Source organism: Zootoca vivipara, chromosome Z1, assembly GCF_965207765.1.
Source record: "Zootoca vivipara chromosome Z1, rZooViv2.hap1.1, whole genome shotgun sequence".
NCBI lineage: Eukaryota > Metazoa > Chordata > Lepidosauria > Squamata > Lacertidae > Zootoca > Zootoca vivipara.
Window position 1 is genome coordinate 46,283,827 of NC_142583.1, and position 16,245 is coordinate 46,300,071.

The 16,245-nt window shown below is 43.3% G+C and overlaps 1 protein-coding gene across 6 annotated transcripts; it reads right to left on the reverse strand.

Moving 5' to 3' along the window:
• Positions 1-6,711: 6,711 nt before the first annotated feature.
• Positions 6,712-14,595, reverse strand: SPRY1 (sprouty RTK signaling antagonist 1). Of its 6 annotated transcripts, XM_035113125.3 has the most exons (3): positions 14,438-14,585; positions 13,076-13,858; positions 6,712-9,016 (listed from the first exon to the last, which is right to left on the reverse strand). In XM_035113125.3, exon 3 carries the CDS (start codon positions 8,959-8,961, stop codon positions 7,999-8,001), a length of 963 nt encoding a protein of 320 aa, XP_034969016.1. In that variant the 5' UTR covers positions 8,962-9,016; positions 13,076-13,858; positions 14,438-14,585; the 3' UTR covers positions 6,712-7,998. The 6 variants fall into 6 exon arrangements, with proteins under 6 accessions (XP_034969016.1, XP_088516486.1, XP_060134561.1 ...); XM_088660360.1 differs by lacking the exon at positions 13,076-13,858 and having other exon boundaries at positions 14,438-14,595; XM_060278578.2 differs by lacking the exons at positions 13,076-13,858; positions 14,438-14,585 and adding an exon at positions 11,711-11,841.
• Between the last annotated feature and the right edge of the window lie 1,650 nt (positions 14,596-16,245).

The following is a 16,245-nucleotide window of genomic DNA, read 5'->3' on the forward strand; positions in this document are numbered from 1 at the left end:
TTGAGCTTCTTTTAGGGAAGAGGGAAGGCCCGTTTTTTTTGGGGGGGGTGTGAAGGGCCAAAATGTTGAGTTTTTTTAGGGGAGCCCAAGTTGTTCAGCTTCTTTGGGAGGAGCCACTGATCTACCAGTGATCTACCACAGACGTCCAGTGATCTACCGGTAGATCACGATCTACCTGTTGGACGTGCCTGCTCTATGGGGATGATCAGGAACTCACCTACCAAGTACTTTTAATGACAAGATGTATTTGCAATTGTAGGGCCAGTGCATTGCTTAATTATCTACTGTAACTTGGACTGCAATCATAAGCACAATGGGACATTTCCCATTGAACGCAATGGAACTTTTGAGTTAGGCATGAATAGGATCAAGCTGCTATCACTTCTAGCAATGCTTAATTGCAGCTGGCTAAACTATGTATCCCAGGTAACTTTGAATCAATGCAGAATGTTTTATTACTTTCTGCAGCATTCCAGCACCTTAACTTTCATCAGGTTCTACTTCTACACATGGAATGAGCAAAGCTTCATGTGTCTCCATTTAATTTTCCTCTGATTTAAAGTGTCTTTGTTTTAGAAGGCTGGGTATATACAGTATATAATCAGTGTTTTGCTAACCATATTTCTTGTTGGCTTCATAACTTCATTAAAAGTAAAATGCATATATTTTACTATTTTAATGTGAATAAAGCTCTAGAAATGTGGCTCTAGAATTCAAAAGAACTAGCCATTATACATCCTTTAGTTCATGTGAGCAAGCAATGTTCTGTTCATGGATAGCCATTTTTATCATTAACTTAGAACCCAGCATCTCATCCCATGATGTGTCCTCTCATAGAGATGATTTATAAGAGAAAAGCATTCATTTATGGAAATACATAATGTGGACCATTCTGTCACTATGATGAAGATGTGGAAAATTAACTGGCAAAAATGAAGTGTCTGATGGGAGAGCCTCTGTAAGCTTCAACTCTTCTCTTGGAGAGATAACTGGTGTCCGCATCTTCAGAACTGTAGCATTTTGGCTCATTAATAATTGTTCCAATGTTCACCACAGATACTTTAGCTGGGCAGTCTTGAATAAGAACTCATCACATCTTGTCAGAGATCTCTAAAGGGATTTTCAAGCCATTTCTGACAGGCCTCTATACACATTTCTTCAATTCCATATTAATACCATTGTTATTTTTTTTAAAAAAAAACAAACCCCACAGCAATTAGCCACACAATTTAAACCAACGCATTGTTGCATGAAGTATATGAAGAAATCAAAAGGAAATGCTTTTTTAAAAAATGAAAAGAACCTAACAGCTTGGTTGCCTTTCATTCAGTGATCACCACAGCTGGAAGGCAGCACCTATAAATCACAGCCAATAAGTTGATTCCTTGCATTATCTTCACTCACTGAGCCTCAGGATGAATTCACACATCAGCTCTGAGAAAGTGATTTAGATGGATCTATGCAGAGTCAAGTACCTCCTGCAGCATTCCTGTTATTGCTTTACCAGATACCCAGAGCGCAGCCACCGTGTTGCAAACTCTCTTAATACGCTCAGACCACATTCTCAACATGCTAACCTGGGTGTGTGAAAAAGCCTACAGTAAAAAGGAAATATATCTGTTCCATGTGGCTATTTCAAATGCCAGTTAATTAAAAAATTGGCTAGGGCAGTTGTTCATTTCAGGAGTGCTATTTTGCAAATCAGAACATTAATCTGTCAACCATATAAAGAGATTTCATTTCCATATCCGGCACCTGTCCTAGCAAGCTCATCTTCCAAGCTCTGTCTTTTCTTCAGACAGACAAAAATGCTAGCATTTAAAGCACCAATGTGGAGAACCTGTAGTCAGGGACGATGGGTCCAGCAACTTTTGGAGAGCCTCAAGTTCCCAATCTCTGATTTAAAGACTAGTGCAGCTAGCAAAACCATAAATTGACAAAAAAAAAATAAACAAATAAAAACCTAAATTATTTGCCTTTTGATAGACCTGGAAACCAGTTTGCAACCACCTTTTTAAAAAAACAACATTATAGTAATACCAGTTTTGATTCAAACAAAAAAGAACCAATCCACTGATTTACATAGATGAAAGCATTCCCAATATTGTCAAAATATGAGAACTCACTAGCTTGGTTATTATCCACATTACCAGCATTTCATTTAGCTTAGACCCATTGCAAAGTGTTGAAACAAGCTTCTTAGCAGAAATATCTCTTGCATGGGCTCTCTAAAAAACCTGCAAGTGATCAAGTTACCAAGTTTTGATACTTACTGTTAACATGCTTTCAAACCAAAGTGGGTTTCAGCAGCCCACCACCTCTGTATGGTTGCTGGAAAACCCAAGGAAAGAAGCAGGCGCTCATGCTAGCCTTGCTATCACTTGCTTGGAGGCTACAGACACCCTTTCCTACAGGTGCCATGCATCAGCCTCTCAAAATTGGCTTCTCTCACCCACCTGAATCTATTTACTGATTTTACTTGCAAAGAATGTCTGTACTGTAACAACCAACACTAAGAGGGAGAAAAATATTGAACAGCATAAACCAACAATGGCATTCATAAAACAAGTGCAAAATTTAATCTAACCACTGTGTTATAGGGCTAGAAATCAGGTTTAAGTCCTGTTCACGTGACAGAAGAATCTCTTTCATATCCTTCTTTTAATTTAGCGGGAAAATGCATTGAAGGATTCCCATTCATGGGAACCCACACCAAATATTGTGCTCTTGGCACTGGGAAAGGATTTTGAATACCACCATCACGTAACACCTTGTTTCTTCTTACAAAATGTACCCATGGAGTCTGGTTCAAATTTACATTTGCACACAGGAACCTGACTTCTACAAAAATCAGACCATTTATCCACCCAATTCAGTATTTCCTGCACTACAAGTACCATTCCTGTAGCATCAGAATCTTTGTCATTCAAAAACAAAATTCAATCCAAGACGTAGTTACACAGTGTCTCATTACCTACACTGTCAGAACACTTCAGTCTCAATTTTGTACCTGGTGGCAACATGCTATGGATTCTTTCCTTAATGAGACTTTGGGGCGAAGCCATGCCTGCCTGACATTTTAATATTGACCAGCAGTGCTGTAAATAAACCCAATGGGCTATAGCAGCAAGCTTGATATCCTTCCTCAAATGTCCATATCGTTACCTTGGGAAGTAGTGGTACCTCGGGTTACAAACGCTTCGGGTTACAAACTCCGCTAACCCAGAAATAGTACCTCAGGTTAAGAACTTTGCTTCAGGATGAGAACAGAAACCGTGCGGCAGCAGCGTGGCGGCCCGATTAGCTAAAGTGGTGCTTCAGGTTAAGGACAGTTTCAGGTTAAGAACGGACCTCTGGAACGAATTAAGTTCTTAACCAGAGGTACCACTGTACTGAAAAAGTTTCCAACCAAGTCTAAGGCTGGGGTAGCCAGGGTGACTGCCAAACGCTGTTGAATTACAACACTGGCTACATTTGATCTCAGGCATTCTCAGTATATACACCTTAACTACCACACAGAGCTAAGACCAATAAATTCCCCAGGTAATCAATGGGTATTTCATTACCCTCATGAAAATATGTGGGAGCATGCAAGATCTAAACGAATAGAGAACTCATCATTAGACAGAAGAGCAGCGTAACTGATCCCCCAGCAGTGTGGTTTAGACTAAACATACTGCAATGTTAAAGTATTATATGGTGCATATGAAGAGCTTGTTGAAAATTATATATAGCAACTAGTGTTTGTTTGTATGTATGTATGTATGTATGTATGTATGTATGTATGTATGTATGTATGTATGTATGACACATAACAGTATCCAATTTGGGAGAAGTGCTAGTTCCCTGCCTATGACAAAACAGCCACGTGCAACTTCAGTCATGTGCTGATTCCACCATTCAGCATACATTACATGTGCCAGCTTCTGATGCTCCTTAAAAGCAGAGGCTGAATTAAGTGCCTGCTTGATTGTAGGCAAAGATCCATGCTACTTAGATTTCTCTAGTTCAGGCATAGGCAACCTTGGCTCTCCAGATGTTTTGGAACTACAACTCCCATGATCCCTGACCACTGGCCCTGTTAGCTAGGGATCATGGGAGTTGTAGTTCCAAAACATCTGGAGAGCCAAGGTTGCCTATACCTGCTTTAGTTGCTTTTCCTGCTGGTTCCCATGTTCAATTGTTGTGAAGTAATAGCCCTAATAATAGATCTAGAAAAATAGCTGCAAACAAACATGCCACTTCAAAAAAACAAAAACAAAAAAACAAAAAAAGGATCGATCATTATAGCACTCTGTAACTTCCTAGATAGAAAAACTGAATGCTAGGAATAAATTACCGGTACCCAATTTTTCTTGGGTTGGTGGTTTGCTTGTTTTTAATAGTCTCAACAGTATTAGTTGTGCAGGAAATAAAAACCAAACAGTCCATTGACCAAGTTACATAATCTGAAAATAATTGTGGCTCAAGTGTTCACATATGAATGTTCTGTTTTAGACTAGCCTGTGCAGTTAAAAAGAAAAAAGCCTGAAAACTAGCAGGTCCAATCCAAATTATAAGCAAATGAATAAAACAGCAATGCTCTTAAAAACTGGTATATCTCATAATTGGCATTGCTCAAAGTTTAGTTCGCAACTACTATCCTAAACGCAACTTTTCACATCTATCATAGCAAACTCAAATGACATTTTACAATGTTCATCATATGCCCAAAGTATGGTATCTTGTGCATTTTGAACAGATACAGGAGCTTGCATTCTAGACAGTAACCACAACAGCAACACAAAAGCAATCTGTATGAAATACTCCCATTTCACAGACAAAACATACTGTGAGTATTGTGAAAATATATTCCCAAATGAGAAGCACAATCACAAGGGGGCATTGAGTGCAACAGTGAAAAACAGATGTGTAAAGAATGGATCATATCAAAAGATACTAAGAAAAAATATCACAACATCCTTCATGTGAAAGAGATGATTTTATGAAAAGCAATTGGAGAATTGGGAAATGAGATGCTGTTTATTAGCCAAGGACCTTGATAAATTATGAGCATTATGGAGATTGTATTATGTTGCTGTTTTCAGAGATCTCTCCTCTTTCTATCCCCACCAAATAGATGATCAGTGCTAAAAGGAAGAGTAGATTCAGTCTCCTATACAAAAACCAAATGTGTTGTGGTAGCTGACTGTGCTTATGTGGTTTTCAATGTTGGGGGTTTTCTCATCACCACAATCTCTTGTACGTGCAGGGTCATATCTGTTTCCGAAACAGAAAACCACACGCAAAATCCTGTATCTGCACTTACACCTGACAAATTAGGTTGCTTGTACAAAATGCCGAGACGACATCAACCCACAACTTTAAGAAAATATCCATACTTTTACTAGATAAACTGTTCTGACTTTTTCCCTTACAAAAGGTGCAACTTTTAAGGTCAAGTAACTGACCTTAGAGTGAGCATTTTTACACAAACATTTTTAATAAACCAACAAAGAAAGAACACACTGAATGTGTCGCTGTTGCTTCAGTCGCAAGAGCTGGACTCACTTGAATCTTCTACAAGACCGAAGAGGAAGATTCTGGAAACCACTGCTTAGCAACATATGCTTTCTTGAGAAACTTAAAATAAGGAAGGTTGTTTGTATGGGCACTGCAGTTCCCACTAAACCTCAAAAGGTACAATACTATGTCCCAACTCCAGCTGTGGACAACAGAGTAGAACAGTGCCAAAAGATAGACTGGCGGAGCAAATTCTGTATTAAATTTTTTGTGGAACCATCTGGCAGGTAATAGCGGTGAACGAACAAAAGCCCCATTGGGTCACAAGAATTAGGAATGCCCAGAAGCTCCTTCAACTACTGGACTTTATTAACACAAAGTACTTTTGTTATTCTGAGTTTTAGTTTTTTATTCAGATGCAAACTTGAAAATAGATGCATTTTCTTCAGCTGATATGCAATTCAATCAACAGACATGTTGCTGCTAATTTGGCACGATTGGCATTTCAGAAAAAGAAAGCACTTTAAACTGCTGATGGTAAATGGAAGTTTCCATAATGCCTCCCGAGGAAGTGAAACAGAAGACTCCAGTTGCCATACCAAAAAAGAGTAGAAAAGAGATTTAGCACCATAGGTCATTTTGGAAACAGGTGGGGAACCTGTGGTTCTCCGTAAGTTGTTGGACTCCCCTCTCCTATCAGTCCTAGCCAGTGGTCAAGGATGATGGGAGTGGTAGTCCAACATCATCTTGGGGGGGGGGGCACCGGTTGCCCACTTGTCTTGTAAATACCAATGAGTGGGGTGGATAAGAGTCATTTGCACATTTCATGAAATTAGCAGAGGCCAAATTGTGATTGGTTCGGAAGCTGTTCTTATTTATTTATTTTATTAAGGATTTTCTTGGTTAGCTGTTCTTATTTTGAAGTACGCTTATGGCCTGAAGGTTAAGTCGAACTTTTTTTGGGGGGGGGGCAGAATCACGATGGTCCTTCACAGGCATAGGGCAATTTTTGCGGTCCCATTTTACACTTGGAGCCATGAGGACTGCAAACTTTTAAAGACAATGCAAAAATTTGTAAGTAGTCCACAGAAACATCATTGGGGGTCCACATGTTTTCCAGCCCAAACAAAATATATGAATGCTGTGAAATATATCAGTTATACTGCTATTAACAACTTACTGTTATATTAAAAAATAAAGAACCCAAGAGACGTTTTCATTAATTATTATATTTTCTGCATTATAGTTTAACATATGTACTTTCTTCGTGTCACCCTTATTTTCGTTAAGTATTGGTATTTTGTTATATTCAGACAGGAGTACATTTTTGGAACAGTCCTTTGTAATAAATATCATAAAATAATAGAAATTCACATAATAAATATTCTTTACAATAAAAAAGTTTTAACAGACCTTTGTCTTAAAAATAGTCAGAATTCAACTTTGTGTTTTTACATAAAATATACAAAAAGCACCACAATTTGTGGCTAAGGCAATAAAAACAGAGGATTAAAGTTATTGAGCAGAGTAGAGTTAAATGTCATTAAACCACAGAATAGAAGTGTTAAGAGATCCAAGAATGTTTACACAATTTAAACTGTATGATACCTGAACAGTATTACTCAGATGTGCAGAAATCAATAACTTTAGCATCAAAAGAAGAGGGGGGGAAGGGGGGAGTGAAAACTTAGGACCTTGTACAAATCTGAAAGCTATAGAAACCAATGAAGAAAGCTGTAGTCCTAGAATCATAGAATTGTAGTTGGAAGGGTTATCTAGTCCAACCCCCTGCAATTCAGGAATCTAAGCTAAAGCATCACAATATACTCATAGCATTTCTAGTGAATGTGGTGGGTGTGTTTGTGTGTGTTGGAAATCCAAGCTAGATTTTTATTTTATTTTTTTGCAATACGGATCACGGAATTTTAAAAGAACTGTTGAGGTGGTAGCAAAAGCCAGGATGGTTACAATCCATAAAGACAGCAGGACTAGGTTTGCTAAATTTTAACCCAACTATTTTTTAAAAAATGCTTTCTTTTCTTCAAAGCTTCATAATTCAGCTCTTTCACACACACAAATACTTTGAAATAATCACTTGGAAGCCACTAAAAATTAAGTTTTAAAAAATTGTTATAGAGGACAAACAAAAACAGCATCTTTGGAAAGTTGCTTGCAGAGCAAACGGCTTCAGAAAAACCCAATTCCCTCATTACTTCTTTCAGGAATGGATTACTCACAAACCTGAATGATGACTTGCCATATTGGGAGATTAGATGCAAGTACCTGGGCTACCCTTACCCAAAGACCAGGGGGGGGGGAAAAACCCCAGATTTGCCTTTTGCTGAGAGAAGCTATGGTGTGAGAAGAGGATCATTTGTGTATGTAAGTAAGGAAAAAAAGATAGGGGGGAAGGTTGGGGGGGGGCAAAGACAGAAAAGCCAGCCACAACCTGAACGACAGTCTGAGGAACTCAACCTTTCCCCGTACCCCCATAAATCAGGAGGGCTTGCCTTGACCCCTCGAGGGGCAACTTTCCAGCTTACAATAAACTGTGTTGGAGTTCTTGCACCTGCAACCTGGGCGATTGATCCGGTCATAACACCCTCGGCACAGTTTCAGGCATCCTTTTGCCGGAGGATAGCAGAGCAGGCAAGGCAATACCAAGGTCATGGCTCCCATGCACAAGTACCTAGTCCAGCAATGTGACTGGGAACAAGAGCAAGGGTTATCTGCGTAGGAGTCCCCTTCATCGTCGTTGGAACAGTGGTAGAAGATCCCTTTGACCAGGCACATGCAGGTGCCGTATTCCACCATGCTCTCAGCCGAGCACAAGCACTGCCTGTTGCAGGCCAAGCAAGAGGGCAAGGCCCTGGGGGCTGTGCACTCCCCACACTTGCACTTCCCGCACTGTTCGCAGATAAACTTGTGCTGGGCCAGGTCCTCTTTCAGAGGACTCTTCAGGTCCTCCACGACCAGAGAGGATGGCTTGGGCTGCGTCCAGATGGGCCTTTCCAACCTGTGGCCTGGCCCTGGCCTGCACGGGGGCGACCTCAGGAGCAGGCCCTGCTCCGAGGAAGCGCTGCTGTTACTTCCAGAACTGGCCGCGCTGCCAGTGCTCGTCGACCTGCTGAGCACAGGAGCCCTCGCGTTGTGTTGGTGCAGCGCATGCCCCGGGTGGCTGGGCCGGTGCTCGTAATTGTTATTCACATTAATCGGTATGTTTTCATGAGTCCTTTCATGCTTCTCTTGCCTGGGAGCTGTCCGTGGGGCAGACTTCTTCACCACAGATGGGCCCTCTGTGTATTCGTTGCTGCCCCTGATCGTCTTGATCTGGTCTAGAGACAAGATAGTAGGGGGCTGAAGCTCTCTTTCATAGTCCACCCTTTGCCGGCTGTCCAAAGGCGGCTGCTGAAGGACCACTAATGAACTGCCACTTCCATGCTGACCTTGGGACTCCATCTGTTGTGTTCTCTATTTCTGGCATTCACCAGGAACCTGGCATGCATCGGAAATCCTAAAAGAGAGGCACAGAGAGAAAAACAAGAGTTGAAAAGGGAGACGTCAGCTGCTTCTCCTGAAACGGAAACACACAACACAACACACACACCAAAAGCAAAAAATAAAACACACCACCCAAACAAATAAAAACATTTTATGGCAAGCCACAAATTGGCCTAACTACCTATTAACAATATCCCAGGATGGAATTACACAGGCTCCAAGCAAAAGGGCACATAGCAGTTTAAAACAAATACGTATGTGTTACTTGAGTAGATATTGTAAAGAAAGCACACAGAAGGTTAACTTACAGTTTAAGGAACGAAACAAAAATCTTTCATGTTTGCATACCTTTGCTTTCCAAGTATGAAGTTATGAGCGTTATGCACGCGCATTTTATTCTTATAGTTATTTCATGCTACATCAAACATAACCTGAAGCTACTTCAGGTACATTCCCACTAATGTCTAACCACTGACTGCAACATAAAATGTGCAGTGGCACACACTGAGCTTCAAGGCCACATTACAGAATCACATTCATGCCCCCAAACTGCAAGACCTGTAAGAAGTTCTTGCCCGTTTTCGCTGTCAAAGCCACATTCCAATACCAAGGCTGATTTTAAACTCAAATTCAGCATAGCTGCCTTTTTAACTGCTATTCCATGACGCCTGAAGCATATTAGCAATGGGGAAAGCATGTGAAGAATTTTTTCTTTTCTGGGAGTAAATATCTCTTTCCAAAAAAATAAAAAATCTAGCACGCTCATTAAAGCAAAACACCAGATGTAAACATCCTGTTACACAATAGGCTTCCAAGTATTCTTGGACCATAAGGCAGGGTGTGAAAGGAGGGAGGTGGAGGCAGGAAAGGGTTGCAGCAGAAAAGATAAGACAAATAAAGTATGGCATTTAATCAGTTGTTTGGGAAGATTATGTGCACCTTCATGTGAAAAGTATGTTATCTGCTGCACAAAATAAAAGGGAGGGGAGGAATAGTTGGGCAGGATTCAAAATGGCGCATATCAGACCAGATAGACATAAATATTTGTTTTGTTTGAACCATCTTGGATCTCTTGGGACCACTATTGCATCCACAGTTGCAAGACACTACTGACGTGGTCATCTGTTAATTTCTGGGGAAGCTTTTTTTTTTTTTTTTTAGTGACAAGTGTGCTGTTCAAAATATTTTTTTCAAAAAGAGTGAAACACTTGATTTGAAAAATTTCCCACACATTCCTCCCAAAGCAATAGGTTAATGTAATGTTACATTTTGCTCTATGTAACACACTGGGTATTTTAGCAGCAGTTTTACATAGATCATACCAGCAAGAAAGGTCAGCTGGACGAGTCCATTTTAGGCATAATGCAGCAAAGACTGAGTCTCCTGAAGGAGTTCATAACTGCGGAAATTTTGTGCCAGATAGCAGCTCACATGCTTAAGCGCTGCACACACCAGATGCCTTAGTTTTAAAATGCTGCTTCCATGCCTTTATGGAGGTTCATTAAGGTGGGCCACAAATATAGAACCTTAAATGCGATCTATTCCGACCCCCTGATCAAAATAATAGTGGTGTTTATAAATAAATGTGGGTCTGCCATTCAGTAATTAGACAAAAGGAAGTAAGGAAGGAAGCAACCAACATTTAGTTTCCAACAGCTAATGTCAGGAAAACTGTACTGTCTCACAGCTGAAGGAACACAACATCTCCCCCCCCCCCCCCGGTGTTCTTTTCCAAGACATTTTAAAAACACCCCAAAAGAAATCATGCAGTTAACTTAAAAGAGGGAAGAATAAGTTTCTTTAATCAGAACATGTGGGGAGGGGGAAGCAAGGGACCGCACCTCACCTATCACCTGTTCCAGGTGTAGAGAGTGCAAGACAAAGAGCTCTGCTCAACTCAATCACACCTTATCTGCCTCACACAAGTTTTCCTTTTCATAGGCATTTATAAAGAGCACAAGAGAATTCTTTCTATTGTTGTCCTTTATTAAGAGTTAGCAGCTTTGAGCCATTCTTTGAACCAGACAGGGTTCTTGGGGTGTTAACTGCTACAGAGCTTCTTAGAAGAAGGGTGGGATGGAATTGCTTGCAAAAGTCACACACACGAAAACCAGCCAGGGATCCTATCAGTATTTCCTCCTAAGCAAATCCCAAAGTGTTCACGGAGCCTTAGAACAAGCCTTTAGGATTGCAGCCTTAATTATTCCAACAAAATAAAAAGGCAGGATGTAGACAACACAAGCAGCAGTTCAGTACAATCCTATAGTTACATAGAAGTAAATGTTACTGTGTTCCACAGGGCTTGCACCCATGTAAAGTATACACAGGACTGCAGTCTGTGACATCTATCATCTATCTAATATTCTTAACTCCCCACCCAAAAAAAGGCTTCCTTGTAAGACATCAGCCCTGTGTTTCTAGCAGCAGCCTTCGCATTTGAAAGCGGGGCAGGGGGGGGGGAGAGAGAGAGAGAGAGAGAGAAATGCTGTAAAAACTCAGCACTGAATGGACTCTCAAAGAGAAAATGAGAAGCACCAAGGGCAGCACTGCCCACTCTGCAACCCGATCTCAATGGAGGCGATGAATGCAGAGCTGACAGAGAGGAAGAGGAAAAAGTTATGAATGAAAACAAGGGGTTATTCCCCCCCCCCGCCTACCCACCCACCCCATTTGCAGGAGGAGGGGAAACTGCTGAGGTTACCATTACCTCAGGGGGACGGACTTTCCAGTACTTAAAGCTGAACTGCACACTCCTTTCTCTACCTTTCAAGACCAATATGAAAGTTGTGTGTGCTAGTTTGAGCATGCAGGGATTTTTCCCCCTCTTCCCCCCCCTGCTTTCTGAGGAGGCGGAGTGGAAGGATGGGGGAAGCCTTTTTATCTTTGTCTTACCCACCATTTCCTCCTTGCAGCCTCCACGCCTTTCTACTGACCTGCTAAAATCTCACCCAGACTCAAAAGGGGAAATCCCTCCCTTGCTGACTACATTCAACGAAGCAGCGCACACTCACACCACCAAGCAACAGCAGCAGGGAAAGGAATAATCTCTCTACGCTCTAACCACCAGTTGCAGCTACACAGACAAACAATATTTTTGAACGCTTGCTGAAAAACTACAGATAATACTAAGGATGGCTGGAATTTCCACCTGCCTCTCTAGCACATTAAGAGAGACCATCTCTGCCTTGCAAGCGTGCTAGACCTCAGACTAAACTATTTCACACAGATCCCTGAAAACTCCCATTCTGCCCATGAACCTGCACTGGCTAAATTGCACCAGAGCTCCCTCCAGATACAGGATGTTAAGAGGCACCTAATCCTCATTAAACAACTTGAGAATGGGCAAGCAACCCCAGGTGGAACCCAAGCCCTCTGCGCACTATGCGAAGGTGCAAGCGAGTGTTGATCCCGTGGGATTCAAAACCAAGTATAAATCCCAACCCATGCCTACACAATACTGGAGTTAAGACAATGCAGCCATAATTCAAAAGTCACCCAAGCCACATAATGATCACTTCTTTCGGTGTAAACAAGCCCGCAGATAATGCCAAATAGGTTTCATGTCATTGCAACAAACATCAATGAATGTGTCGGCTGCCTTAGTGGGAGAACGCATGTAAAAAAACAACAACACGCACACACAGGGTCTCACATCTTAAGCCAGAGATTTTGAGGAAGTGCATTAGCTAGTTCTCCCGCCAGAAGCACCTGGCAGCAGCAGAGGTCGGCCCTCCCCTCTCCCCTGCTTTGATCCACCAGTGTCCCCCCCCCCCGGGCTTTCCCTATTCCTTTCTTGCCCGCAGCAACAAGTTCAGAAATCTCGCCCGGGCGCGTTGCCGAACAGCAGAAAACCAGCCGAGCCCCCCCCCCCCAAGCGCCTGGGGAAAGAGGACGTGCGTCGTGTGGGAAACAGCCTTGGCCGCCGCCGCCAGCCCCCCACCCCACCTCACCGCGAGGGGAAGGGGAACCAGCAGGACACCTGCTAACCCCTCGGGCTCCCCCGGCGCGAAACCAGGCGGCGGCAGGATCCATATTGCGAAGTGGAGGCAGAAGAGGACGGGCGCAAACTTACGTCTTCCAAGGGCCGATCCGCGCGAAAGCTTTGCCCTGCTAGGTTAGATCCATAGGGCAGCGGGGCTCCGGTAAGTCTCCACGCGCCCAGGCGCCGCAATCCTCGCTCGTGGCCCCCGAGACCAGCTTCTTCGGCGCCCGCCTTTCCTGCTGCCGAGGCTACGGAGCGGCCGCGACGCCCTCGCGCGCAAGGAAATCCGCCTCGCCGGCTCGCCAAACACCTCTCCTGCCGAAGCACGCACATTCAAGGGGGTGCCCTACACGCGCCCCTCCTCGAGCTGGTTGTCCATGAGCCAAGCAGGGTTTTCTCCCAGGAGCAGCGACAAGCAATCCGGTGCGGGAGGGGGGTGGAGGCTGGAGGGGGAAGAAGAGGCGTCTCCGGCTGCCAGGTAAAAAAGGAGACCGAGCTGCTTTTGCAACGGCTGTCGCTCGCTCTGCAGCAATGCAAAGGCACGCAGCTTGGAGAGGGGTCGCCTGGAAGCAGCGGAGGAGGTGGGGAGCGAAGAGTGTTTGCAAAGTGAGCTTGCTTCTGCTGCTGCTGCCGCCCCGGCGGTTCCCTCCTGCTTTCCTCCAAGTTGGAGCGTTCTTCCCCCCTGTTTCTTTCTCCCCCTCCCTCTCTCCTTTGGAGGCGCACGATTTCCCCTCCCAAGTAAAGCGCGCGTGCAGGCGAGCGAGTCCAACTGCTTCCTCGACTCGGAGCTCTTTTTCACATGGTCCTTCGCCCGCAGCTCCCCTCTCCTCTTAGACGGGGAGAGGGAGAGAAGAGAACGTGCAACGGGAACGCCTGGGAGAATAACAATAAAAATAATTTTTTTAAAAAAAAACACGATCTGAGCAAGGGGTTAAGAAAATAAAGCACTGCAGGCACGAGGAGAGTGAATTCCATATGTAAGGGAAATGGGGAGGGAGGCAATGGATTCTGCAAAGCTGCCATGTGCTTTCTGGTACAGACTGGTTGACAGGCTTGCTACACCACCAGCATGGCGGGGCGGGGGGACAGACCCCGCGGATATAATGCAAATCGGGGGTACACACACACACGATCTTTGCACCAGAGGAGCAAACGATCCACTTGCATGGGGCGGGGTGGGGGGCTGCGGATTGCCGCGTCGTCTTCGCTCGAGGCTACTCGGAAGGCTCGCAATGCACAACGCATTTAAGTCGCTGCATCGGACACCAGATCGCAGTGAAATGATACAAGGACGTATTTTTGAAAGCGCTTTTTAAGCGAGCGGTAGGCTGCACGCCAGTCGTCCGCCTAGCTCAGCCGATATGCACGGGCACCGAGCAGCACCTGAGCTACTTCCGAAATGCCTCGCGCGCAAAAATAGCGGGGGGGGGGAGCCCTCCAGATCACGCTTACCGAACGAACAGGTTCAGAGTCCTTTTGCAAAGCCCAATCGCGGCAGCTGGAGGTAAATCCAAGGACGCAGCCCGTCGCCTGCCGTTGTTGCCGCCGCCTGCTGCTATCCCTTCGCCAACTGCTCTGCGCTTTCGCGTTGCTGTTTCAGAATGAGCCGAGCCGAGTTTCTGGCAGCGCCGAGCCCCCACCTCAGCCTCGCGTCACGCCTCCAATGATGTCAATCTGTCACTCAGGAAGCGGACGGGAAAACCTGGGCTGGATTTCTCCCCCCCTCCCCCGCTTCTGTTTTATACGTCTTGCTTATTCTTTCCCATTCATTCATGCGTTTACCAGTGTTTGTTTACCAACCTTCTGCGTTTCTTTTGCATACCGCGAAAAAAGCAACGCAGACGGCCTTCCCTATGGCGTTAGTCATTCACAGACTGTGGAAGGTTTACGGGTGCAAAACTCAAAAAGTCCTAAAGTACCTATCAAGTTGACTTCACCCCAAACAGTTCTTTTTTTGCTCATTCCAATGACCTGTGTACTCACGAGTTGGGGGGGGGGCTGTTCACCCTTTCCGTCAGCAGAGCATACACGCATATATTGAGAAATGTACTCCATTGAATTGAAGCACTTAAATCCAAGTAACTGGGTATAGGATTCCAGCCTTAATTATTGTAATTATAGAACCTGGTCATTCTTTCGAATTAATTTACCTAGAAAGAGCATGCAGTTTATTTATTTTATTTAAATATCTACTCCTTAACTACAACAGTCTCCAAGTGGTTTACAGAGATTGTGCTCTTATAGCACAATTATGCACATGTTTACTTAGAAGTAAATTGTACTATATTCCCTAGTAAATGAGGATTCAGATTTATTGACATTTAATCCTAACCTTAAGCTAAAGGATCAAAATTGATACTGCTAATTTAAACAATAAATGTAAGTCCAATTAAATTATGCGAATATAATTTTGACTCATGAATGCTTTGCATGACAGTGCTTGTTTTATTTATTAACTTTATTTCATCCTCTGGAATTGTACAGTTGTGTAAAATAGAATTTAGTCAATTAAAATTTTCTGCTCACAAATGCAGTAAAAAAAAAAGCCGAGGTAAAAGTAAATTAACTGTCCAGCTTCTAGGTATACAGTATAATGAGAATAAACACCATCTTGTTCTTCTACCCAGATAGCAAAATGTCTTGGGCATGACATAAACAACTAGCAATCCCTCTCAACCTCAATAAAAATCAAGCCCAGATTGGCCTGAATTGGTTTGGAATCGGGGCACTATTAGCTTCCTGCCAAAATTGATTGACATCAATGCAGTTTCAAAAGATAGAATTTTGAATCAAGATTGTGGATTCAGTCTTAAGAGGGGGTCTAAATGTTTGGAACAGTTCAGTGAACCATCTTCATTCAAAATGGCATCTGATGGTATCCAAACAGACTCAGTCGCTGCTCAATCTTCAGAACTGACATGCCAAATTGGGTGACAATATCTTCAAAGGTGTCCCAATCAGTTCAGTTTGGAATGGTTCAGTCTGCCAACTTGATTCAACATGGTGCCCAACAGTATACAGTCATAGACCAAAACCTGCTCCTTCATATTAGCATAGTCTGGGATGTTTCGGTCCACTATCTTGATTCAATATGGGGTCCAATGGTATCCAAACATAAACAAAAACTGGCTCCTCCATCTTGGGAAATGTGATGCCCAATTGGGTGATGATATTACAATAGATTTATGAATGCATAGAGGACAGACGGACAAACAACTTTCCAAAATACAGTAATTGCTGCTACTATCACCACCAAAGTC

What these genes read in the sequence shown, in the direction of transcription:
- SPRY1 (XM_088660360.1), bottom strand. Translation starts at nt 8,961, where the DNA reads ATGGAGTCCCAAGGTCAGCATGGAAGTGGCAGTTCATTAGTGGTCCTT.